Below are 25,977 nucleotides of genomic sequence, written 5' to 3' on the forward strand. Positions count from 1 at the left end.
TCCCTCTGGGTAGTAGTTATATGGCAGTCCGCAGTGCGGTATACAGTATTTGGGCTTTTCAGACTCATCCTATAATAGCTATAACATAGCTGTGGGATAAGAGATTTAGTCCAGGTGTTGCAGCCGTTTGGCAAGTGAACCTGAACTCTCCCAATGTGAACAATTTACATGACCCCAGCAGCTCAGCCTCAATTAGTAAGCCTTCCAGGGAGCTATGGTACAGTATGTACACTACGGTGTATTCATTTATTACATATACAGCCTTTATTTGACAAAAGAACAGAGCGGGTGTACAGTAGGTATCCCGGTGGCATAGAGGCGAAACACTGGCCCACCACTGCATACTCAGAGGTGGGAAAATAACTCAAATGTTTTACTTAAGTAAAAGTAGCAATACTGCAATGTAGAAGTACTCTGTTACAAGTAAAAGTGCTGAATAAAAAATGTACTTGAGTAATGTACTTACTTAAAGTACCAAAAGTAAAAGTACTAAAATGTTTGAAAATAGCAGATCTACAAGCTCACAACGCGTCGCATCGCGACGCGTTGTGAGCTTGTAGATCGGCTACTTTCAAATAGCCAAGGTATAAAATAGGGCTAAAGTGGTTAATGTAGGTTTTATAATGTAATCATGTATATCTGCAAAGTAGGCTAATTAGCAACTAAAGTTTTCAAATAATTGCAGTGGAGTAAAAGTACAATATTTGCCTGTGAGATGCAGTGGAGTAGTAAGTAAAACAGCATGCAGTGACAACACACAAATGAGTGTGGGGAGAAATTAATGGGCATAACTAAATTGGAACTAAATTGTGGAGAAAAAAAAATTAAAAAAGGGCGCAGATCCCTGCCAGACCAAGTTGTCTATACCCAGGGCTGTGTTGTTGCAACCTGTTATAGCGCCATCATTAGGCCGATTCGAATCGTGCAGAGTGCCAGATCTTTCTTGTGCAACTGGGAGTGTGTGAGCAAAAATTCACAGCAATCCGACAGTGCGTTCTGTGCAAAACGGCCCCCTGCCGCAAACTTTGAAAGTCAATTGTATAGAGCCAATCGGAATGGAATCTGAAAACATCTGACAGATGCATGTTGATTGATCACATGTCTACAGACATGAGGTGTACCAATTTTGACAAAAATCAGCTTTACCAGACTCTGATCACCAGAAGCAAAGATTTGAGTTAAAAATGTATAAAGATTTGCACAAATGTTCAGGATTGTTCTAAAAATAGCCAAAGAAATCTTAAAATGACACAGATGATTGTTCCCTTCCCGGCCTTAAAGGGTTAAAAGGACAGAGAGGGTGATAAGCTTTCAGCCCAACTCTGATGACAGTTATCACCTAATCAGATAAATCTAGGGCTGAGCGATATGACTTCAAATCAAATCATCACGATCATTTCAAACTTTTGCCTCAATTGCGATTAATGAACGATTATAAACAATAGATCTAAAACATAGTAGATCTACAAGCTCAAACATGTGCAGATCGACAATGTCCGCTATTTTTGTACACTGCCATCGTACAACGACCTAACATAATTGGTTCAATGGTTAATGAGACGAATCAATTTAGTTGATAATAAAACATCTATCATGTCAAAAACACTATATATGAGAAAATAAACCTAGCTAAATGTTTCGGCTACAAGTTGATTATTGGTTGTAAATATCGGTTTCGATACATTTTTGGTTAAAGGTAGGGTAAGTGATTTTCTTTGGTTAAAATAAGTGTTAAATAGCTCGATATTCTGATAGTACTCATTGCTATAGAGTGTTTGTTCAGTAAAAGGAGTCTCCTTGTCTCTCCAGCTCTTTATTAAACAGAAAATGCTTTTTCGTTTCAGTTTCAGTTTCATTTCCAATTTTATCCAATCAGGATAGAGAACTCAATCAGGATATAGATTAAACAAGTGACATGAGGAAGTGATGACACTAAGAAATGAGCAGACACAATTGGAACTGGAACACTATAAAAATGAAGCTTAAAAATGGGTACTTTCTCCTGATTGGCTGAGATTTTGACACCTACCGGAAAATGTATTTTCTGTTTATTAAAGAGCTGGAGAGACGGGGAGACTCCTGTTACTGAACAAACACTCTATAGCAATGATTACTATCAGAATATAGTGCTTTAACCTTTTAACAAAATACTTTTTGTTTTAACCCAAAAAGATCACTTACCCTACCTTTAATTGCCCAGCCTTAATGTATAGAGGTAGGTGTTAATACACATTAATTTGTCAATCATGTGAAAGCTTCTTTTTTTTTTGCTGCTAAAGTTGGCTGGCTTTCAACACCACACATATGGGCAGCGCTGAATGCCTGTGAAGAAGAAGAAAGGGAGAATACAAGACCTCAATATCAGTGACCCAGACGCAAGCCTGCTGCAAAGGGAGTCAGCTGAGCAAGGGGCTTTATAATTCACAGCACTCCCCCACTCCCCCCCCCCCCCCCTACTCCTCCTGCTCTAGCCCACGGGCGTGTTGTACAGGCACCCCATCCTGACATGATTACAAAGGAGTAAAAAGCCCCTGAACTGAGGAGACCTTTTGTTGGATTAACCCCCCCACCCCACCCCACCCCCCCAACACACACACACCACCCCCACCCCTCCTCAGACGAATTATTAAAGGAGTTTTTCGTGCGTTCTTCCCTGTCCAATCCTCTCTCTGGTTCATTGTGAATCCTTTGCCTTTGCAGTCCCTGCGGCGCCACGAGGCCTGTTCTGTTCACGGCTACTTTACAGCATTTTGAGGAAGGAATCGAGGAACAATCAACCTGCATACATCCTACCGTATATACAGTACCTCAGAATTTGGTCAGAATTTATTGAGAGGATAGCCCCTTGAGATGCAGCATCTCATTTTAGAGGGGGTCCTATGCACATACAGTACGTAAAACATTACATACAATACAAATACACAATACACAATATACACATGTACAGATACAATCAGCTTGCTCACCCTCTCCCACCCACACCCCCATCCCTCAACTCATTTTAAACAAAGAAGTCGAGAATACAGTACTATGACCTATATCAAAGTCAGAAATAAGTACAAGCAGGTACAACAAGTACAACAGGTAGTTAGTTTCGAGATGTGAATACAAGGTAGTGCTGAAGCGGCCAAAAGAGGTAACTGATGATCTGAGAGAAGGATTGTTCCAGTCAGATGGAGCTTTGTAGTGGAATGACCTGCGTCCAGCTTCAGAAAATATTCTTTTATGAACATTAAAATAGGGATGTTGTGTATTTCTAAGTGGGTATGGTGATGTATATGGTTCCAGGTCCCTGGTTACCTCACTATTGCAGAGCTCTCTCAACAGTGAGGTGGGATAAACATAGATGCAGGATGGTTACTACCGACGACAGATAGACCAATGGTTCCCAAACTGGAGATGATTATAGCTTAACGTGCAACATTGTTTTCTCACTCTACAGTAAATAAACCAACATACAGTATGTATACAGGGTATCTGCACATTTCTAAAGTGACTTTTAAGAAGTAACTAAAGTAACCGACAAACTATAGAATTTAGAAATGTCAAACATTGGCCATTGTCTAATATGACCTCAGAAAGAGGCAACATTTGTGAAAATAGCCGATCTACAAGCTCACAACGCCTCGCTTTGCAAGGCGTTGTGAGCTTGTAGATCGGCTATTTTCAGAATATTTATCTGTGGAACCGAGTCAAACTAAATGTACCTCAAGTCCTACAATTCTAAGTGTTTGTCAGGGTGGGGGGTCCCGGTTCAAATATGATTCTTTTTGGGGGTCACGGCCTGAAAAGTTTGGGAACCCTTGAGATAGACTGACATAACGTCAGTCTATCTGTCCATCTGTCAGTCTGTCAGTCTATCTGTCCATCTACTCGCAGAGCAGCAGATGGTCATCCCGAGGCCACACATTTTACAGGAGAGCACAAAAAGTATGTTGAATCAAACATGATTTAAAAGCACATTTTGAATCTTCAAGTGATCATCAATCATTCACCTACTGTATGAAAGTAAGAACTGAAATGTAAATTCTATAAACATCAGGTCTGTTAAAAAAATCTATAGTAGAGGCACTTGTTGATTGTTTGAGTGAAATGAACTGGGTACTCTGTGTTGCATGTTGTACTGACATGGATACAACATGGTGTACTGAACCCTGGATGAATTATACCATTTCGGAGGCTATTAGGATGAGGAATAATAACCACTATCAATAGGAAAAACAAGGATTATCAGGGCTGGGGATATTACTTATTTTTTCTAAAACAATAGGAATATAGAAAGGACTCAAGTAAGCTATCAAAGTGCAGCTTGGCTATTGTATCAAGGTAAAAACAAAAAGCCTAGACACTGGGAACTAGGTTATTTCAGATACTGTAAGAAGATGGTGGCAGACCGTATCAAATATCATTATACATCAGGGTTCAATCTGATGGCTTCTCTTTTTAACAGCTGGTGTCTGAGGCAGTTGTGCTAGGGAAATTCAATGGGCTAGACTGCCTCCAAAGCCACTGGTTTTGACAATATTATTCCACAGCAGAGCGTATCACTCCATGTTTCACCCATATTGTAAAGCTGTCTGAGCCAAGGACATTTCGCCAGTGATCTCAAGTTTCTTAGAGAAAGAGAGGGAGTAAATTGGAAAAAAAGAAATGCCCGGCTCTATTTTGTGTATTCTGTCAAAGATAATAGAAAAGATATATCTGTTTGAACAGATTGACTCTGCACTACTGATCTCCGACAAACGACAAAAGCATAGAAGATTGAGTGCAGAACTACTGAATATCAGCAGGAATATAAAATATCACCCCGCTCAATCAATCAATCAATCAATCAATCAATCAATCAATCAATCAATCAATCAAATGTATTCAATTAATTCAATGCATAAATAGTTTTCCCAAACAAGTATTGTAGAGAAAGTGTGAAAAATCCATTTGGATTTCAAAACACATTTCTTCAACTATTTCAGAAAAGTTTGGGCCAGTCTGAGCCAGGGAATAAGTGATTCCTCATTATGCTGTAGCTCTGATCCTCCAAATGAAAAAACTAAAATGCACATTTTTGTAATCGCCGTTTACGGTCACATTTACACACACACGCATGCATGCACGCGCAGGCGCACGCAAGCACAGGTGCACGCGTGCACACGCACACGCACACACACACACACACACACACACACACACACACACACACACACACACACACACACACACACACGTACTAAGCACAGTAAAATCCTCAGTGTTAATCTATTCATCCGTTTGTTTACTCAGACTTGCTAACTTAAACTCTGAGTTACATTAACACTGCAGATTGTTTACGTGCATGTACATACTGTATACACACCTCGGTGGGTCCATCCATACACACACATACATACATATCCACCTACCAGTGTGGCTCCTGTGTGCGTGTGTGAGGGACGCCAGGCAGAGGGACAGCAATAGACTCCACACACCAACTCCACAGACGCATGGACCCCGCTCCCGCATTCTGTGAGACAGAAGCAAAACACACACGTTAGACATGCATTGGATACAGTGTTGATTTCGTCGACTAAAACTATGACGAAAAATGTTCGTCGACTACCTTTTTTCACTGACGAAAACTAAATAAAAACTAAGCTATGATGACTAAAACTAAAGACTAAACATACTGACAATTTCCTCAACAAATAAAAACTAGACTAAAATGTTAGGGAGTGACTCGAGAAGTAGAACTAAGACGAGTCATTTTATGCTTGGTTGCCAATCTACAAGCTTGTAGATCGGCTATTTTTTTCAGCATGCGACCGTGTGTAAAATCAGCCATTACGACGCCATCAAGGCACCGCCAACATACATTTTAGTCGACTAAATCAACTGTAGATTTAGTCGACTAAAATCTTATGATATTTAGTCGACTATAACTAGACTAAAAGTAAACATTTCAGGTGACTACAATATGACTAAAACTAAATGGAATTTTATTCAAAAGACTATGACTAAAACTAAATCAAAATTTGCTGTCAAAATCAACACTGCTCCCACGTCACTGTGAGATAGAAGCCAACACAGGACGCAGAGAACACGCCCACACGCACATGCAGGGTTCAGGATTTAGATTGGGTGACTCATATTGTATGGGCTTGTAGTAAATGTTGATATTTAAGCCCTAATCCCCAATTATCTCTGTATTAAAAGAATACAAACGCACACACACACGGGCACACACACGCACACACACACACACACACACACACACACACACACACACACACACACACACACACACACACACACACACACACACACACACACACACACACACACACACACACACACACACACACACACACACACACACACACACACACCAATCTGTATGGCAGAGCCTTTCTAAGTGTACAAAAACTGTAAAACATATGCGCACAAACAAATATACAGAACGGAAGCACCTTGCCAACCTTGCCAAGAGATGAATTGTTTACACAGGGAAAATTGTTTACACAGGGAAAATTATTGTTTACCACAAACACGCAGGAGGTGAGAAAATGAAAGCCAAAGACAGAGGAACCGGGGCTGGAGCGAGCGAGCAAGGTGCGGAGGAGATGGAATGACAGAGAGTGAGAGAGAGAGAGGGAGGGAGAGGGAGGGAGACGTGAGGAGACTCCGTTTGCAGTGGGCGGTTCACAGATTTTTGCAGCTCATTATTTTGGAGCAAACAAGTTGTCTTGTGTGATGACACAGACTACAAGGAAACAAACTATACAGAAATAGAACGATAACATGCAGGAAATGTGCGTGTGTGTGTGTGTGTGTGCGCGTGTGTGTGTACGTGCGTGTGCGTGCGTGCGTGCGTGCGTGCGTGCGTGCGTGTGTGTGTGTTTGTTTTTTATATTCGGTAGCCTCTAGGACATACACACAGACTGGTTGTTAGAGGGTTTCAACAACTTGGGATGCCCAAAAAGGCTGGCAAAGTACTGTGCCGTGGCTGCCATAATTGGTAGCCGCCACATATGGCGGAGAGGCTATTACTTTTCTTATACCCACAGAGTACTGAGTGATATGCTTCTTGTATCACAAAGACGTGTATTAGTGATGAGCGGGTCGACCCGTAACCCGCGGGACCCGCGGGTCAACCCGCGGCGCGGGTGGGTCGAGTCAGGATTTCAGAGGAATTTATGCGGGTGAGCGGGTCAGCCGCTCTCACATGCAAAAAAAAAAAAAAAATCACATGCTCTTGTTTTGTCTTTATTCCTAATAAGAATAAGAATAATAACAATAAAACAGTTTGAATACACTTGGGGTGTATACTTGAAGATTATTTTCCTTCATGATTTTACCGGGGGGTTTTTTTATTACCGCGGGTCGCGGGCGGGTTGAGCCATAGATTTATAAATGGGTTCACGGGGCGGGTTGAGGCGGGTTGGGTTCCGTGGCGGGGCGGGGCGGGGCGGGTCATGAAAAAACCCGACCCGCACATCACTAACGTGTATGCCTTGATTTTGTGAATGTAACCTTAACTGTACCTTTTATATTTGTGTGTCTTTCTTTGTATGCTTTTCCTTCTGTGCGTGCGTGCGTGCGTGCGTGCGTGCGTGCGTGCGTACGGTGACGTTTGGTCACCCATATACTCATAGGTACCAGGTGATAGGAAGCTTTGTTGAAACACAGCTTTATGCAGTCAACCTAAGTGAATGCACAAGCAACTTAGCCACAAATCAACTTCAAAATAAGACCCGCAGCAACCGAATACAGTTACAAGGAATGATATTATAATTCGTCCACCCCCCCCCCCCCCCACCCCCCATGAAATGGCCTTTTCAAAATGCATATTTGCAGCATAATTGATCGTTGTCTGATATTTGGCATTTGTTATTTTAATTGTGACTGTATTAGTGTTTATATTGTGTACCCCAACCCCCCACCCACTGTTTGTTCAAGAATAATGGCACTGTTGGCATATCCAAGCACTGTGTACATACATGCACATATTGAACACATGGCATTACACAGACACACATATGCACACATGCACGCACCTGCGAGTGCACACACACACACACACACACACACACACACACACACACACACACACACACACACACACACACACACACACACACACACACACACACACACACACACACACACACACACACACTACAAAGACAGCAAGGCATTCATAATAGAATAAGACTCATGGGTAACGCTTGCTATGCATACCATGTCTATAATGCCTTGTAAACATACCTGTAATACATTATAATCAGCTTATAACACTGTATAATTATAGTTATATAAGAGCTCATAAATATTCATAATTCGTGTCTTATTCCAGTGGTTCTAAAACGTTTTCATGCCAAGGACCCCCAAAATTATATGTATTTGGCCGCGGACCCCCATCTCAAATATTTTGTTCCAGGGACCCCCAGAAGCAAAGCTTTCAGTTACAAATCTTCGCTTAAAAAAAATGTTATTGAAAGGTTTGCACAAATTTTCAATACGTTTCGAAAAATAGCAGATCTACAAGCCATGAGCTTGTATATCTGCTATTTTTGAATAGCCAAAGTATAAAAGGTTCAAATTATTGTGATGCTATATTAACACATTTTGGCCGGGGACCCCCTGGAACCCCCCCCCCCCAAAGGACCGCTGGGGGTCCCCGAACCCCACTTTGAGAACCAATATCTTATTCTATTTGTCGCATATTCAGCCTTTTACCAATGACGTCAATGGTTATAATATTCAGCTTTATGCTAGGGTTGATGACAAACATTTCCCTCTCTCCGGTGTGCGTACAACATTAAAGCAGTGGAGCAGATAGGTATGTTTACAGCACTTAATATTCCAAGCAGAGGGTCAAACTGCAACTTCCACTCACACCACACAACACAACACAAACAGACTCTCCTTTTGTACCGGGGATATTGTTTTCCAGTGTGAGCTTGCACAGGTCTGTGGGTTTAAGTGTGCTCCTGTGACTGTTTGAATGGATTTACTGTAAGAGAGGCCAGACACACAGAAGGTACCAATATGAAATTAACATATGGCGTGAACCAATGTCCCTTATCCTTATCTAGTGTATTTGTCCTACAAAGTGTACATGTCATTAACAAAAGGAGTGATGTCAGTTAACAAGATGGGGTCAGTTAACACATCGGGTGCCAAAACCGTAAAATCACGCGTTTTCAAAGAGTAGCGCTTTGGTGCCGAAACCGTAAAATTACGAGTTATCAGTCTTTTAGTTTTTTTTCCACAAGGGGGGGGGGGCTAGCGCAGCACTGGAATCACCCATGAACACTCTAAGAAGTAAGGGACAGATGGATCGCCGTGCCAAAAAAATCCCATCTCCCATCCGCTTCCATCCTATCTCCTTGCTAAAACCTCTGTATCTCCTTAACTTTTTACAGTGGGCAAAACGAGTCATTCTCGATGCGCGGTTGTGTTTGTAGTCGTTCCGAGAGGGATTATCTTCAGCCAACCTTTCTTCAAAACAGTCCATGGTACGTTATTGGCCAGATTGCTGATACAAAACAATAGCCTACAAATTACAATATGAGCGCATTGAACTTCTGACCAATCACAGACGATGTTCGGCTAGGAAGAATGTTCAGCTAGATCTTGAACGTGTAAGTACTACCTAACAGAACGTCGGAAAGGCACTGGCGAAGGTCTTTTGTCTCGCCCCCTATAGCCGGCCGGAGGTCTCGGGAGAGACATTTGGGATTTTTCAGGGTAAAGCTCCTCACCTGGCGATTGGGATTGGCTGCGTCACCAAGTTATGTGGAGCCCTATGTTGCGGCACTACACAAGAAATGTGGCACACTGATCAGTCCAGTGGTTTGCAAGATTAGCTGCAGACACTGGAGACGGACAGACGCAGTCAAACAGACCAACCGTCTTAATAACAGCTAGACTACAGAGCCACTAACGTCACATGCCATGTTGCCAAAATAGCATCACACCAACGTCACCGAGACTGGCAGCGTTCGCACGAAATCTGGTTCTGATCGGTCCAATGGTTTAGAAGGACAGACAGACAAACAGACAGACAGACCGACAGAACCATTTACAGACATCTCGCCTTTTACAGAGCCACGGCGTAAAAAAACGCCCGTGGGGCCACCCCCCCCCCCCCCCCCTATAGGTACAGATTAGCACGGTGTCTGGTGTCTTCTTCACCCACCTGGCTCTGTGTGTCTGTTTGTACGCATGCAGCTGTGCAGCTGAGCTGATGACTGCACGTGACTCTGACTGTGCAGCTTCTCTACAGCTCTAGAAAACGTAAGGCAGCCTCCCTTACCCAATGACTCACAACGAAACGCTATAAGGCACACACACACACACACACACACACACACACACACACGCGTTTGTATTACTATACTTGTGAGGACATCAACACTTTATAGGAAGCCATGTTATGAATGCCATTTCTTTTTTTTAAATGCCATTTTTAACCGTATAAGCCTAAAGCCAAAAAACAGCAGATCTACAAGCCCACAACGCGTCGCGCTGCGACGCGTTGTGAGTTATAGATCGGCTATTTTTCGGTGCATGACACTGGCGCGCAACTAAGTATACGAATCATGTTTAACTCTAATTCCAACCCCTAAACCTAACCTCTAAATGTCTAATCCTATAACCTGAATGTTTTACTAATCGTAAACGTATCTCTAAAAATCGTTTTTTAAACTATAAAACAACCATTTGTCTTGTGAGGACCAGGAAAACGCTGTATATGTCTTCAAATTCTACTATACTTGGTCCTCGCAAGTATAGTCACACAAACACACACACACACACACACACACACACACACACACACACACACACACACACACACACACACACACACACACACGCGCCATTGTCTGGTCTCATATCTTTCCCCATTAGTCTCCTCACCCCTCCTTTATTCTCCTCTTTCATCTTCTGTCCTCCCCTTCCCTGTCCTACTGCCTCCCTCGCCTCCTCTCCTGTGTCCCCCCCCCCAGGTCTCTGTCACTTGTCTTGTCCTCTCTACCAGTAGTGAGTAATTAGGAGACGTATAGCTCAGACACTAGCCTGTGTTTGTTTCTGCGCTGTCTGTCTCATTTAGCCCATTAAGACCGGGAAGGCATCTGTGTAACCACTTTAACCATTGTTTATATACTTTGGCTATTCACAAATAGCAGATCTACAAGCTCATATGAGCTTGTAGATCTGCTATTTTTGAAAAATCTTGAACATTTTGTGCAAATCTTTTGAATTCCCCACATTTTGTGCAAATCTTTGAATACATATATTTTTTTAAACAACTTTTTTAACTCAAATCTTTGCTTCTGGGGGTCCCTGGAACAACATAGTTTGATGGGGACCGGCGGCCAAAAAACATATGATTTGGGGGGTCCTTGACAAGACAAAGTTTCAGAACCACTGATATAACAACATACGTTTTTTTCAAACAAAAAAAAAACTGTTAGGATTTAGAAGACATTTTGTAAAGATTTGCACACATTTTCATGTTTCAAAAGAAAAGAAGCAGATCTACAAGCTCATAGCGCGCGGCACTCGGTGCCGCGCGCTATGAGCTTGTAGATCTGCTATTTTTTTGAATAGCCAAAGAAATCTTTAAAAATGACACACAGATGCGTTCCCGGTCTAAACGGGTTAGACACACAGCGGTGAGGCTGTGATGATGTGGCGGCACCACTTCATTATGCCTGGCTGTTAAGCAGCCCTTCTGATGCCGAACGGCCAGTTGTCGTGCAATACAGGAAATGGAGGGGGGGGGGGGGGGGGGGTGTTAGTGCCATGGGGAGTTATGCAGGTGTGCAATTTTGTGTGCGTGTGTGTGTGTCTGAAAGAAAGAGAGAGAGAGAGAGAGGAGAGGGGGGGAGCGAATGAAAGAACACAAGGTTCTTCTGATCAATAGCAACCTAACTGCTTGACACTCTGTCAACATCAAACTCAACATCCCAGGGGAGCTTTGAAACGCACACGCACGCACGCACGCACGCACGCACGCACGCCTATCTATCTGAACCTGGATAGTGTAAAGAGGAGACTGACTTCATGCGTCCATCTCAGAGACATATGGGTGTAAGTGACAGGCAGTAAAGCACTTTCTCACTCTCTACTACAGTATCTCTCTCTCTCTCTCTCTCTCTCTCCTCTCTCTCTTTCTCTCCTCTCTCTCCTCTCTCTCCTCTCTCTCTCTCTCTCTCTCTCTCTCTCTCTCTCTCTCTCTCTCTCTCTCTCTCTCTCTCTCTCTCTCTCTCTCTCTCTCTCTCTCTCTCTCTCTCTTCTCTCTCTCTCTCTCTCTCTCTCTCTCTCTCTCTCTCCACTGTGATGATGACATCAACACAGCGTGTGACAGCGTGCGTGCCAAGTTCGGGCAGATTGGAGCATTGTGAGCCTGTGGCAGTGTTGTGAACTTGTGACGTTCGCAAGGGTTTCGTTTGAAGTGATTCGTTCTTTTTTCGGTGAACAGGAACGTTCTCGGTCACTTCCTCAAACGCCATTGTTCCTCGAGGTTCACATTTTGGCCACATTTTGACCTTGCTATGCCGTCATTGGACAAAACCCAGTGGTTCTCAAACGATTTCATGTCAAGGACCCCCAAAATGAAATGTATTTGGCTGCAGACTCAAAAAATATTTTGTGCCAGGGATTTTCAAAAATAGCCAAAGTTAAAACGATTTCGTGGTTAAAATGGTTAAAGTGGTTGAAATGATTGTAACGCTATATTAACACATTTCGCTGCAGGGACCCCCTTGTACCACCCCAAGGACCCCTGGGGGTCCCCGGACCCCACTTTGAGAACCAATAGACTAAACTACGCGAGGAAGGGATAACCGGTATAGGACATAGCGAGATGAGCGGTGAACGAATTATTGGAACTAATCTTTTTAAGTGAACAGAAACTAAATGACTCGAGTCACTGACACAAGTGTTCCTATCACCAGCCTGTGGGCCCCATGGGGCCCCTGGGCTTCCCATGGGGCCCCTGGGCGCCCCCACACGGCCCTGGCGTGGCTATTCCCATGGCAGACCCCTGAACAGTGTCTGTAGTTTGGTGCAGAATGGAGCAACGGTACGCCATCTGATAGATATAGTATTCCCACACACACACACACACACACACACACACCATATAATATATACACACACATGCGCACATACGTACACACACACACACACACACACACACACACACACACACACACACACACACACACACACACACACACACACACACACACACACACACACACATATATAGGGGGCAGGCTGATCAGCCGTGTGTAGTGGGGAGGGGAGAGAGGCCATTCCAATGGGACTAATTAAAGCGATAGAAACAGACTGCAGAACTCAACAGAGTCTATCTCTCTTTTTCTCTCTCTATCTCTCTCTCTCTCTCTCTCTCTCGCTCTTTTTCCTGCACCTATACTTTCAGTGTGAAATGAAAGCTGCACTGTGCTGTCATGTCCGGAGGTATAGCTATACTGCTGCTGCACGGGATCCGCTGAAATGGAGGACGTGTTCAAAGGGATTGCAAGGCTTCCTGTCAGAAGCGCTGATATTATTATAGCGCCCGTTGAATGCATAATGTGAGCTGTGTTGTGCATACAAGGACGTATAACGCATACGTCCTTGTATATATATCCCATTAAGACCTGGAACGCATCTGTGTCATTTTTTGATTTGAGCTAAAAAAAAGCATTATTTTACACTTTGGCTATTCAAAAATAGCAGATATACAAGCTCGTAGCGCGGCACCGAGTGCCGCGCTACGAGCTTGTAGATCTGCTATTTTCGAATTCTTTTGAGAATGTGTGCAAATCTTTTAATATTTATTCTTTGAAAGCAAACATTTTTATCTCAAATCTTTGCTTCTGGGGGGTCCCTGGAACAAACTATTTTGAGATGTGGGTCGGCGGCCAAATACACATCATTTTGGGGGTCCTTGACATGGAAAAAGTTTGAGCACCACTGATATATAAACATACGTTTTCGCATAATACTGTTGGGATTTTAGAAGACATTTGTAGAATCGGCTTCAGGTCTTAATGGGATATATACTGTACATGTACAGCACATTCAGAGGAGCAAAAAAAAAAAACGCAAACACACACGCTTGTAACATTCGCCAACTCACGCCATGTAGGCTTTGATACTAGTGCATGACGCCTTGTCAGAGAACATAATGCAGTACCGGTTGTTGGTACGGTGGTGTAAGAATAGTCACACCACAAAACCTTAAATTGCATACATACTGTATGGGGCACTACAGCGGTGTTTAACACTTCAAATGGCCATAATAACTCAGTGACCATTGACCGATACAGGACTAGATTTTGAAGGCCTGGAAATGCCAAGAAAGAACCAAGAAGGTTTTATTTGTCACTAACTTATACACAAGTACAAGCAACTAAATGTGATGATTATCTACTGGGCGTTCGTATTTACATACCAATAGACTTATTTAAAGTAGCATTCGATCAACACATTACTCTCAATGAGGAACTCCTCTAGCGTCGACTCGGAACAAGACGGAAGGCGTGTTGCAGATCTGGGTTACACAGCCATTCCGTAAACCGTCGAGGGTTTGGGTTCCCTTGTTGCGCCCACTCACTCGCCCAGATGAACTCCAGGGTCTATACTAGCTACTGTCGTGAATTGTAAGAAGCCATCTACAGCAGCCATGTTGAGTAGTGTCCTGGCACTCACACATGCACCGTTTGTCACTCATGAGGGGAGGGGGAGCGCTACACGCGAAATCACACGAGAATCTCGCGAGAGTTCACACATCAGAGCCGTTCGGTAGGAACGGCAGCTCATAAGTGACAAACAGTGCATGTGTGATTTGACAAAATGAAGTGGAAACTGAGCTACACTTCCTAACCGTCTGTCCATGGTACCAAGACATCAGAGACACATACTTCCCACAGATTACAACCACACACAGAGATTTTGAAACATGACCAATAACAAAAAACTCCCATATCTGCTGGGCGAAGTACAACAATGTGCAAACACAGCAGCAAGATTCGTGAGTTGCTGTGATAGGAGAAGGATATCAAACGGAACACAACCACCCTAAAGACTAATCATTGGGTATATTCCTGCACTATACCTGCACCCAGTGATCTTGATACATAGAAATTGATCTATGGAAGATTCTGACTTTCAAATGTACATATTTTTTGTTTTGATTGTATTGCTGTATTGTTGTATTGTGCTATCTGCTTTGGCAATGTAAACGTATGTTTTCTCATGCCAATAAAGCCCTTTGAATTGAAAGATTGTGAGTGCCTGCCAGGATGCTACATTGAGATGATTCGTGGAGAAATAAATAAAGTTTGGAGCGACGAAAATAGCCGAATTAGCTTTATGCTCTAGGCTCCATTCTAGCTGTGGGAGGGGTCTGCAGAATGGAGAACAGGGGCTTCTATGAAAAAAGTCAACTGCATCAGGTACTATGTTGGTGAATGATTATAGGCAGACACAATATATATGTATTTGGGTCTGGATCTCTCCTTTAAGATCTGAGGCCTAACTGAGGCAGCGTGATGCTTTGTCATCTATATGAATTTCAGACGTGGTGTTATTGCACCACCGTAGCGGAACTATTTTTGTATTCATAACACCACAATTGCCAGAGCAAACTGACTCTCTCTTTGACAGAGACACAGCGCTTTTTGTATAGCGTCCTGACTGAAGAAGATTCACTTCACAACGGTTACAAATAGGCCTGTGGGTACACCGGCAAAATGAGAATGACACAATTCATTCCACTTTATCATTTTCGCTCCTTCAGATGCCTCCGGGGTCCGACCGGGACACGCCAGGACACACCACACCACACCAGGACAGCACAGCACTGCAGTGGTGGAAAGTAACTAAGTACATGTACTCAAGTACTGTACTTAAGTACAATTTTGAGGAATTTGTACTTTACTTGAGTAGTTCCAATTTCCAATACTTTTACTTCTACTCCACTACATCTCAGAGGCAAATATTGTACTTTTACAATTTTTTCTCCAATTATTTAAAATGTTTAGTTACTAGCTACTTTGTAGATTTTTATTATTATTACAAAACACACATTAACTACTTCAGCCCTATTTCGGACAAGCTCACAATGCGTCGTGAAGATTTTTATACATTTCAAAACTCTAAATGGGACATTCTGTATAGTGAGTACTTTTACTTTTGATACTTTAAGTACATTTTGATGCTGATGCTTGATGTGTGAACTCTGAGAGTGTCCAAATGGAACCAAATGGACCCGTTAGGGTCCATTTGGACACTCTCAGAGTTACAGAGCCATAAGGGTCCATTTGGTTCCTATCCATCATTTAGCTGGGGACCCCCTGGAACCCCCTCAAGTACCCCTGGGGGTCCCCGGACCCCACTTTGAGAACCAATGCCCTAGACCAGTGCATGGATGGACCACAGATGCACAAATAACATCTGTGCCTACTGGCTCAGAATGAGACAGAGCTGATTTTAATGCAATGAAAACACCCCACAACACACACACACACACACACACACACACACACACACACACACACACACACACACACACACACACACACACACACACACACACACACACACACACACACACACACACACACACACACACACACACACACACACACACACACACACACACACACACAGTTAGACCAATGCACATCAAGCGCCAAGCCCTGCCAAGCCCTGCCATGCCCAGTCATTCCAGACGATGGCATGTGCCCACTGAACAGTCCGCTCCCATCAGCATCTCCTACACGTGCAGCTGACTTCCTGTCTGTGCCAGCTGTACCTCTGATTGGCACTGAGACCAAACCAAACCATGCCAAGCCTGGCTGACGCCCGGAGACATAGACTAGGGGTGCAACAGTTAATCAAACAAATCAATGGTAAATGGTGCATCTATATAGCGCTTTTATCCAGAGCGCTTTACATAGATTGTGCATTACATTCACCCATTCACACACACATTCACACACCGATGGCGGAGGGAACCATGCAAGGCACCAACCTGCTCATCGGGAGCAATTATGGGTTCAATGTCTTGCTCAAGGACCAGCAACCCAAATACATTTAATTTTGGGGGGTCCTTGACATGAAAAAGTTTTGTTCCAGGGTCCCCCAGAAGCAAAGATTTTAGTTGAAAATGTAGTTTAAAAACATATATATATATATTCAAAGATTTGCACAAACCATGAGGGATAGAATAGACCAAAAAGGTTGGTGCCTTGCATGGTTTCGGCCACTCTACCCCTGAGCCACTGCTGCCCCAATATAATCAATGATTTGACTAAAACAATCGTTTGTTAAAACTAGCAAAAAATGATTTACAAGCGTGTAGATTTATTGTTTTAGCAATTTTTGTACGAAACTGTTATATGACAAACTATAAAATATGACTGAACCCTATATACTGTACTTAGTCGACTGGAGTCCACCAGGGCTCTATACTAGATATGCAATTTTTTTCATGTGGTTAAGTTGTCAGACCAATCAATGTAATCGATTCAAGAAAATCTATTTTTTCATGTCGATTCGGTGATGTATAATAGTTTTTTACAAAAAGAAAACACGCTTCTCAATTATTCAGTTAACCCTTTAAGACCTGGAACGCATCTGTGTCACTTTAGATTTCTTTGGCTATTCAAAAATAGCAGATATACAAGCTCATAGCGCGGCACCGAGTGCCGCGCTATGAACTTGTAGATCTGCTACTTTTGAAAAATCGTGAAAAAATATTTTTTACATTATTTTTGAAAAACTGTTTTTTTAAAGAATCGCCTTAGGTCTAAAAAGCTAATCGATAGAGATATATGATCGATAGTCGAAGCCCTATTTGTAAACAGCACTGAACAGTCTCCTTTCCATGTCCACTTGTAGAGAATCCTTATCTCCGGCCCACCGTCAAACTTTCCTTCGACCACCCCACCTCCCCTGACCTTCTTCACATTCCAATTAACTTCTTCATTTCTTTGCCAACACAAAAATAATCCTCACTGTTAAAGGTAGGATAAGTTATATGTTGTGTTAAATAGCTCTATAAAGTACTCATTAGTGATTATTCAGTAACATGATTCTCCATGACCCTCCAGCTCTTTATTAATTGCCTGCCAAAGACGTTTTAAACGTCATAAAAAAATAAAAAATAAAAAATCAGAAATCAGAATCAGGAGATAACGTGATCCAAAGATGTACTGCTCCATTCCCTTCCTGGTTAACTTATTACTTTAAAATCCTGTATCTCCTGTGTACCTTTTTTTTAGTACTATGTATTTTTGGCGAAACATGCTATTTTCATGGCTGCAATTATGGAACGGATTACCGCAATCGTTTTCTTTTTTTTTTCTACGAGACCCCTGTGTGTGTAATGAGGGGATCACCATGAGGGCAGTGATCACATAAAATATTCTGTGACTACTTGAAAAGGTAAGAAAATCGAAAATAAAAAATCACAGGGTAGCGGCGCCTTTGATACATTTTGTCATCGATATGTGTTTATAATGTGTTTATAGCCATGTGTCACGTGAAGCTTCACCAATCACTTTGTTGACGCACCTGACCAATCAGAGCGTTGACGGGTCTGACCAATCAGAGCGTTGACGGGTCTGACCAATCAGAGCGTTGACGGGTCTGACCAATCAGAGCGTTGACGGGTCTGACCAAGAGCGTTGACAGGTCTGACCAATCAGAGCGTTGACGGGTCTGACCAATCAGAGCGTTGACGGGTCTGACCAATCAGAGCGTTGACGGGTATGACCAATCAGAGCGTTGACGGTGAACACGGACAAAGTCAGGTATAGAGCAGGATCCGCTCTATAGAGCGGCTAGCGCCGCTAAAAATGCTGGCAGAGGCTTCAGCCTGTTTTAGAAAACCCCTGGCGGTGTTAAACAGAAAATACCTTTTCAGGTCCGGGTTACCAATTATATCCAAACTGGAGAGAGAACTCAGACAAGATGCAGGTAAATGTGATTAAACAAGTGAAAATGAATGTCACGACTCAAAGAAATGAGCAGACAAAATTGGAACTGGAACACAATAGAAGCTGATGAAATGCGAATGAGTCTCTCCTGATCTCTCACTTACCCTACCTTTAACTTCACCCAAATGGAACCAAAAGGACCACTGACTGAGCTGTGTGTGTGTATGACCTTTGGCCCCTTCCTCTCCGTCATCCCATCATCTCTGGGGACATTTTTCCTCCATTGTTCCCCAGCACATCACTCTTTATCTGGGTGCCATCCATTCACCTGTGATAAGTGTGACTTTGAAATATTAACCACTTAAAACCCCACATGCTTATAAGCTGGCCGGCGGGGTTCCCCAGGGCTCTGTACTAGGCCTCCTCCCTGTTTGCGCCGTGCACTAATTATCTGCGACAGAAATATAGCCGATCTGCAAGGTGCCTCGTATTGTTTTTTTCGACTGAAAGTTTTTCAATCGAAAAAAACATGCACTACAAACATGTAGCACATGTTTGTGCCCCCAGAATAGGGACGCTGTTACATGTATGGTTCTAGTGGTTAAGTATCCTGACGACCATATCCACATCGCTCTACATCCTGTTAACCCATTGAGACCTGGAACTGTGTCATTTTTAGATTTGAGCTAAAAAGCATTATTTTACACTTTGGGCTATTCAAAAATAGCAGATATACAAGCTCATAGCGCGGCACCGAGTGCCGCGCTACGAGCTTGTAGATCTGCTATTTTTGAAAAATCATGAAAATGTGTGCAAATCTTTGAATATATATATTTTTAAAGCGAACATTTTCAACTAAAATCTTTGCTTCTGGGGGTCCCTGGAACAACATATTTTGATGGGGGTCCGCGGCCAAATACATATAATTTTGGGGGTCCTTGACATGAAAAAGATTGAGCACCACTGATATAGAAACACACGTTTTTCAGAATACTGTTGAGATTTAGGAGACATGTAGAATCGGCTTCAGGTCTCAATGGGTTGTCTGTCTGTCTGTCTGTCTGTCTGTCTGTCTGTCTGTCTGTCTGTCTGTCTGTCTGTCATGCACGTTTTCTCTTGATTGGTCAATGCCATCATGACGTCGTCGCATCAGTATGTGACCAGTGCCGTAATGAGCGTGCCCAGGAGGTAAACGGTATTTTCATCCAGGCTAGAGATGGTTGTCTGCATGTGTCTGTTCTTCATTAGTTCACATCGTTTTAATGCGCTATGCACGTTAGTTCTGTTCTGTAAACAACGCCAAAGCAGGAGTGCGCAGAGCGGTCCAATTGTAACAATATCTTTTTAGGTGCTCTCTCCTACTATAACGTACTGTACGTATTTGCACATCAAAGATACTGAGGTTCATCATGGGGTGAGCCGTAAAGGATGTCAATACCAGAGGGAATGATATCATACATGTGTGTCACCTGTATGGGTTTAACCCATTAAGACCTGAGCCCCATTCTAAAAATGTTTTCTAAATCCTTTTTTTTTAACATAAAAAAATATAAAAATATATTTAAAAAAAATACAAAAAAAATAAATAAATACATAAAATATAAAAATGTAAAAAACCCAAAAATATCCCAAAATATGTTGTTCCAGGGACCCCCAAAAGCAAAGATTTGAGGTACAAATGTTCACTTTAATAATATATATATATTCAAAGATTTTCATGATTTAAAAAAAAAGTAGCAGATCTACAAGCTCATAGCGCGGCACTGAGGGTTAGCTTGTATATCTGCTATTTTTGAATAGCCCAGAGAAATCTTAAAAATGACACCCAGCTGTGTTCGCGGTCTAAATGGTTTAATGAAAACAAACAGCATACAGCAGAGATGATGAATATGGATGAAGAGCATGACAAGAGCATGACCAACTGTCAGGGAAAAACAACTGTGTTATGATGTGTCTGCATGTGTGTTCGTGCATGAGGCTATACAACGACGCCAATCAGTGGTGTAAAGTAACTAAGTACAGTTACTTAAGTACTGTACTTAAGCACAATTTTGAGGTACTTTTACTTTACTGGAGTATTTCAGGTTTTCTATACTTCTACGTCTCCACTACATCTCAGAGGCAAATATTGTACTTTTACTCCACTACAATTATTTGAAAACCTAAGTTAGTTTCTTCAGCCCTATATACATTTCGGTCATCTGAAAACTTGTGAAATGGGACATTCTGCATAATGAGTACTTTTACTTTTGTACTTTAAATATATTTTTATACCAATACTTTTGTACTTTTACTCAAAAGTAAATTTTGAATTCCGTACTTGTAAAAGAGTATTTCATCATTGCAGTTTTGATACTTTTACTTAAGTAAAACATGCAAGTACTTTTTCCACCACTGTCTACACCTATTAATAGCTCTTTCACCACGCCAATTCCCGGGTCCGAGTGCTGAGGGCCTAGCTAGTTTTCTGTAGTATACCTATAGGTTCTGGTATCTTGTTCTTATGTTACTTCCTTCTACTCTTTTATTTCGTTTGTTGTTAATAGCTGCATGTGTCTTTCTGTGTCTGTGCCTGTGTTTCATATCTGCTGTGCTGCCATGACAACTGAATTTCCCCCATCGGGAACAATAAAGGTCAATCTATCTATAGTATGCGTGTATCGCTCTGTTATGTATGTAAGCACTTCTGCGAGCGTGTGCGTGTGTGTGTGTGTGTGTGTGTGTGTGTGTGTGTGTGTGTGTGTGTGTGTGTGTGTGTGTGTGTGTGTGTGTGTGTGTGTGCATGTAAAAGTGTGGATGGGGTTGCTCTCGGGCCAGGACTATAAGGCTGTGGCTTTCCAGCCTTAATTGCAACCCTGGGTGATTTCAGCTTGATTAGACCTCCCTGTGCCTGCCAGAAGCGTGTGTGTGTGTGTGTGTGTGTGTGTGTGTGTGTGGGGGGGGTTTGGGGGGGGGGGGGGGGGGGTTGTGTGCACGTGCGTGCGTATGTACGTGCATGTTGTTTGATTAATGAAATCCACAATTTGGACTCAGCGGATAAATTCAGTCCATGTGACCAATGAGAAAAAGCCAGCAGCTCCAAATTAAGCCTCCAATTTAACACTGAGTGTACGTGTGTGTGTGTGTGTGTGTGTGCGGTGCCCCAGCATGTCCCTAAAGCTTGGTTTGACCCATGAGTGCCTCTCTCGCGCTCTCTCTCTCTCTCTCTCTCTCTCTCTCTCTCTCTCTCTCTCTCTCTCTCTCTCTCTCTCTCTCTCTCTCTCTCTCTCTCTCTCTCTCTCTCTCTCTCTCTCTCTCTCTCTCTCTCTCTGCTGTGTGGTAACCTGCATGGCAAACTCACTGCACCGCAAGGAACGATCCTGTTGTCACTATAAATTCATATCGTCCACACACGCGACAACATTTACAGGTCAAATACACACACACACACACACACACACACAAAGAGTTTGGAGTGTGTCTGTGCTGACAGTGCAGATCCAGGTGGTTAATGCAGCAGCTCTGTTGTCTGAGCCTCTCTATCAGCCAGTTAGTCCAACAGCCAACCAGTGAGCAGGACGACACAGTGCCGGCCCTCACCTACAGGCTGAAGCTAGATTCTGTTCCAGATTCTGTGAGAGAAACAAGCACCCAGGTCTAGGAAAACCAGCCCAAAAGAAGTGACTATATGGGCCACATGAGCACTTTAACAGATACATCAGCTATTTGAAAACAGCAGATCTACAAGCTCACAACGCGTCGCAAAAATCTTGCGGGGAAATTATAATAAGCAGATCTGGCAACCATGGCTACACCATGGCTAGGGCTGTCACGATTAGTCATGTAAGGTAGGGTAAGTGATTTTCTTTGGTTAAAATAAATGTTAAATAGCTGTATATTCTGATTCTACTCATTGCTATAGAGTGCCGTACAGTGTATCCGAAGAAAAGACCAGAGAGATGTTCATGGTATCATGCTGCTGTGACAGTGGGACACAAAGTGTACTCCTTTGGAGGAGTCTCTTCCTCCAGTGATCAGATGGGTGTGAGCATCTTCAACACAGTGTCTTTATGCTGGGAGAAGGTGCCTGGAAGAGAACGTTCCACTGAGTATCCCTGCTGGCGCTCTGAACACACAGCTGTGCTCATAGGTGAGTCTGTCTACTCTCTCTCTATCAGCCAGTTAGTCCAACAGCCAACCAGTGAGCAGGACGACACAGTGCCGGCCCTCACCTACAGGCTGAAGCTAGATTCTGTGCCAGATTCTGTGAGAGAAACAAGCAACCAGGTCTAGGAAAACCAGCCCAAAAGAAGTGACTATACGGGCCACATGAGCACTTTAACAGATACATCAGCTATTTGAAAATAGCAGATCTACAAGCTCACAACGCGTCGCGTTGCGACGCGTTGTGAGCTTGTAGATCGGCTATTTTCAAATAAAATCTTGCGGGGAAATTATAATAAGCAGATCTGGCAACCATGGCTACACCATGGCTAGGGCTGTCACGATTAGTCATGTAAGGTAGGGTAAGTGATTTTCTTTGGTTAAAATAAGTGTTAAATAGCTGTATATTCTGATTCTACTCATTGCTATAGAGTGTTTGTTCAGTAACAGGAGTCCCCCATGTCTCTCCACCTCTTCATTAAACAGAAAATGCATTTTCAGGTCGGAATACCATTTTTTCCCCCCCAATCAGGATAGAGAACTCAGTCAGGATATAGATTAAACAAGTGAAATTGGAAGTGAGCTTGTGAATCATACCCGTGAGCTCGTCTTCTTTCACCTGTTTGCAGTCGTGTTACTTCAACATCCTTTAACTTACTTGCGTAAGACGTCACGTCTTAAAACCACCTTCACAGTCAGGGTTGCCAGATCTGCTTATTATAATTTCCCCGCAAGATTTTATTTGAAAATAGCCGATCTACAAGCTCACAACGCGCCCAGGACTGATGTCATAGTCCCAGATTTGGGCATAACTGACATAGGCCGCTCCATATATGGAGATGCCTGACACTCCCTGACATCACCGTAGTGACATTAGGACCGCAGCCAACAGTATATAAAGGCTCGACGTGCCTTGGTTGGAGACATTAACTCCTTACATTGCATCGGAGAGAATCCAGCAATAGTTTATTCCCACAGCCTAAACCATCACATATCAGTTTCCCTACTTCGCATAAAGGCTTTCGGATCTGGTTAAAGAATAAGTCGATTATCAGTTTCACAGAGCTGGTGTGAGGAATGTTGTGCCGTACAGTGTATCCGAAGAAAAGACCAGAGAGATGTTCATGGTATCATGCTGCTGTGACAGTGGGACACAAAGTGTACTCCTTTGGAGGAGTCTCTTCCTCCAGTGATCAGATGGGTGTGAGCATCTTCAACACAGTGTCTTTATGCTGGGAGAAGGTGCCTGGAAGAGAACGTTCCACTGAGTATCCCTGCTGGCGCTGTGAACACACAGCTGTGCTCATAGGTGAGTCTGTCTACATCTGGGGAGGGTATCCTTACTGCAATGAGCTTTATTCATTCAATGTCGACACCCACAGATGGCTCCACCACAATGTTTCTGGGACTGTCCCAGGGGAGGTGGAGTTACACTCAGCCTGTGTCTTGGGGAAGGTGATGTATATCCATGGAGGATGGAAATGGTTTAATCCTTTCCGTCATCACATGTTCAAAGGCATGTTCAAGTTGGACACCACGACAATGGTCTGGTCTAAAATCAACAACAGAAGCGCTGTTTCATCAGTATCACTTGGTCACTCTGCCACCATCATCGGGACAAAGATGTTTGTATTTGGAGGAATGGGGGATGATGGGTGGAACTGCCTCAGAGTGTTTGACACAGAGACCGAATGTTGGATGAGCACCCCTTCTGCACAGCTTGTTCCAAAAGGACGCCTGCGTCATTCAGCCTTTGCCTACAATGGAGAGCTGTACATATTTGGTGGCCGTAGAATAATCACTCGCTTAAATAGTCAGTTGTGGAAATTCAACCCAGATACCTTCTCCTGGACGAAGGTTGAGCCCAAGGGGAATAGCCTGCCTTCAGGCTATTGCAGCATGTGCTGTTGCATGGTCGGAAATCGTATCATCATCTTTGGAGGATACAAAAGATTCTTCTGGAGAGCCACTGATGACCTGCACATCTTAGACTTCAGTCCTAGTCTGGAGACATTATCCAAGCTAGCAGTTATTCGGTACGGTCTGGAGCAGTCAGAACTCCCACACCACATCAGGTGTGAACTGGCAGCCATGACTACCAACAGCAGTCTATTTTCCTCATTTATGAAAAAACGATTACAAAAAATGTAATGACATGTCCAAAGTAGAGGACACGACATCAAGTGGGAACAGAAAGATATTGTAGGACTTCCGGTAATGCAGAGTGAGGAGTAGACGTGTGCTTCTCTGCTCCCTCGCCTTATATTTTTATCCCACCAGAGTTCTCACCACCTTCCTCAAAAATGTTATAACTTGTACTTAAAAGACAACAAGATTCGGTTTTGAAGGGTAAAGCATGAAAAAAACTAGAGCTAACAAACAAGCCAAAAAAGACCTTGATTTAACGGACGCTGTGGCCACGGCTGGCGACATTGACATGGAGGCCCTGACTAGTCTACTGGAGGAGCACAGGACGGCTCTTTCGGCTGAATTTAAAACAAGCATCGCAACGCTAAACAAGTCTAAAATTGACCTTATACACACCACTATAACTGATCATGGCCAACGCATTACTTCATTAGAGTCTAACGCGGATTTGGTCAGTGACCGCATAGTTTCCTTGGAGGCCACATGCGCGGAGCTAGCGGCTAGCAACGCTAAGCTGCGTGCTAAAGCCTCGGATCTCGAGTCGAGGGGTCGCCGCTGGAATGCACGTATCATCGGGGTGAAAGAGTCGGTTGAGGGTCCTCGTTCTACCACCTTTTTCTCCACCTTCCTGTTCGAACTTCTGGGGGACGAGGTTCTACCTGAACCGCCCGAGCTGGACTTAGCTCACAGGTTGCTAAAGGCTAAACCGGGTGCTAACGAAAAGCCGAGGCATGTCATCATTCGCTAC

General features: G+C 43.2%; 1 protein-coding gene across 1 annotated transcript in view; it reads right to left on the reverse strand.

Moving 5' to 3' along the window:
* Positions 1-25,977, reverse strand: part of LOC311052829 (chemokine-like protein TAFA-2) — a 167,234-nt gene that overhangs the window by 65,048 nt on the left and 76,209 nt on the right. The window contains exon 2 of the mRNA XM_084068046.1: positions 5,397-5,497. Coding sequence (XP_083924172.1) covers positions 5,397-5,496 — 100 coding nt within the window. The 5' untranslated portion in view covers position 5,497. The remainder of the gene's footprint in view (positions 1-5,396; positions 5,498-25,977) is intronic.

This window comes from Gymnoscopelus microlampas, assembly GCF_963454915.1.
Source record: "Gymnoscopelus microlampas genome assembly, chromosome: 10".
NCBI classification, from domain to species: domain Eukaryota; kingdom Metazoa; phylum Chordata; class Actinopteri; order Myctophiformes; family Myctophidae; genus Gymnoscopelus; species Gymnoscopelus microlampas.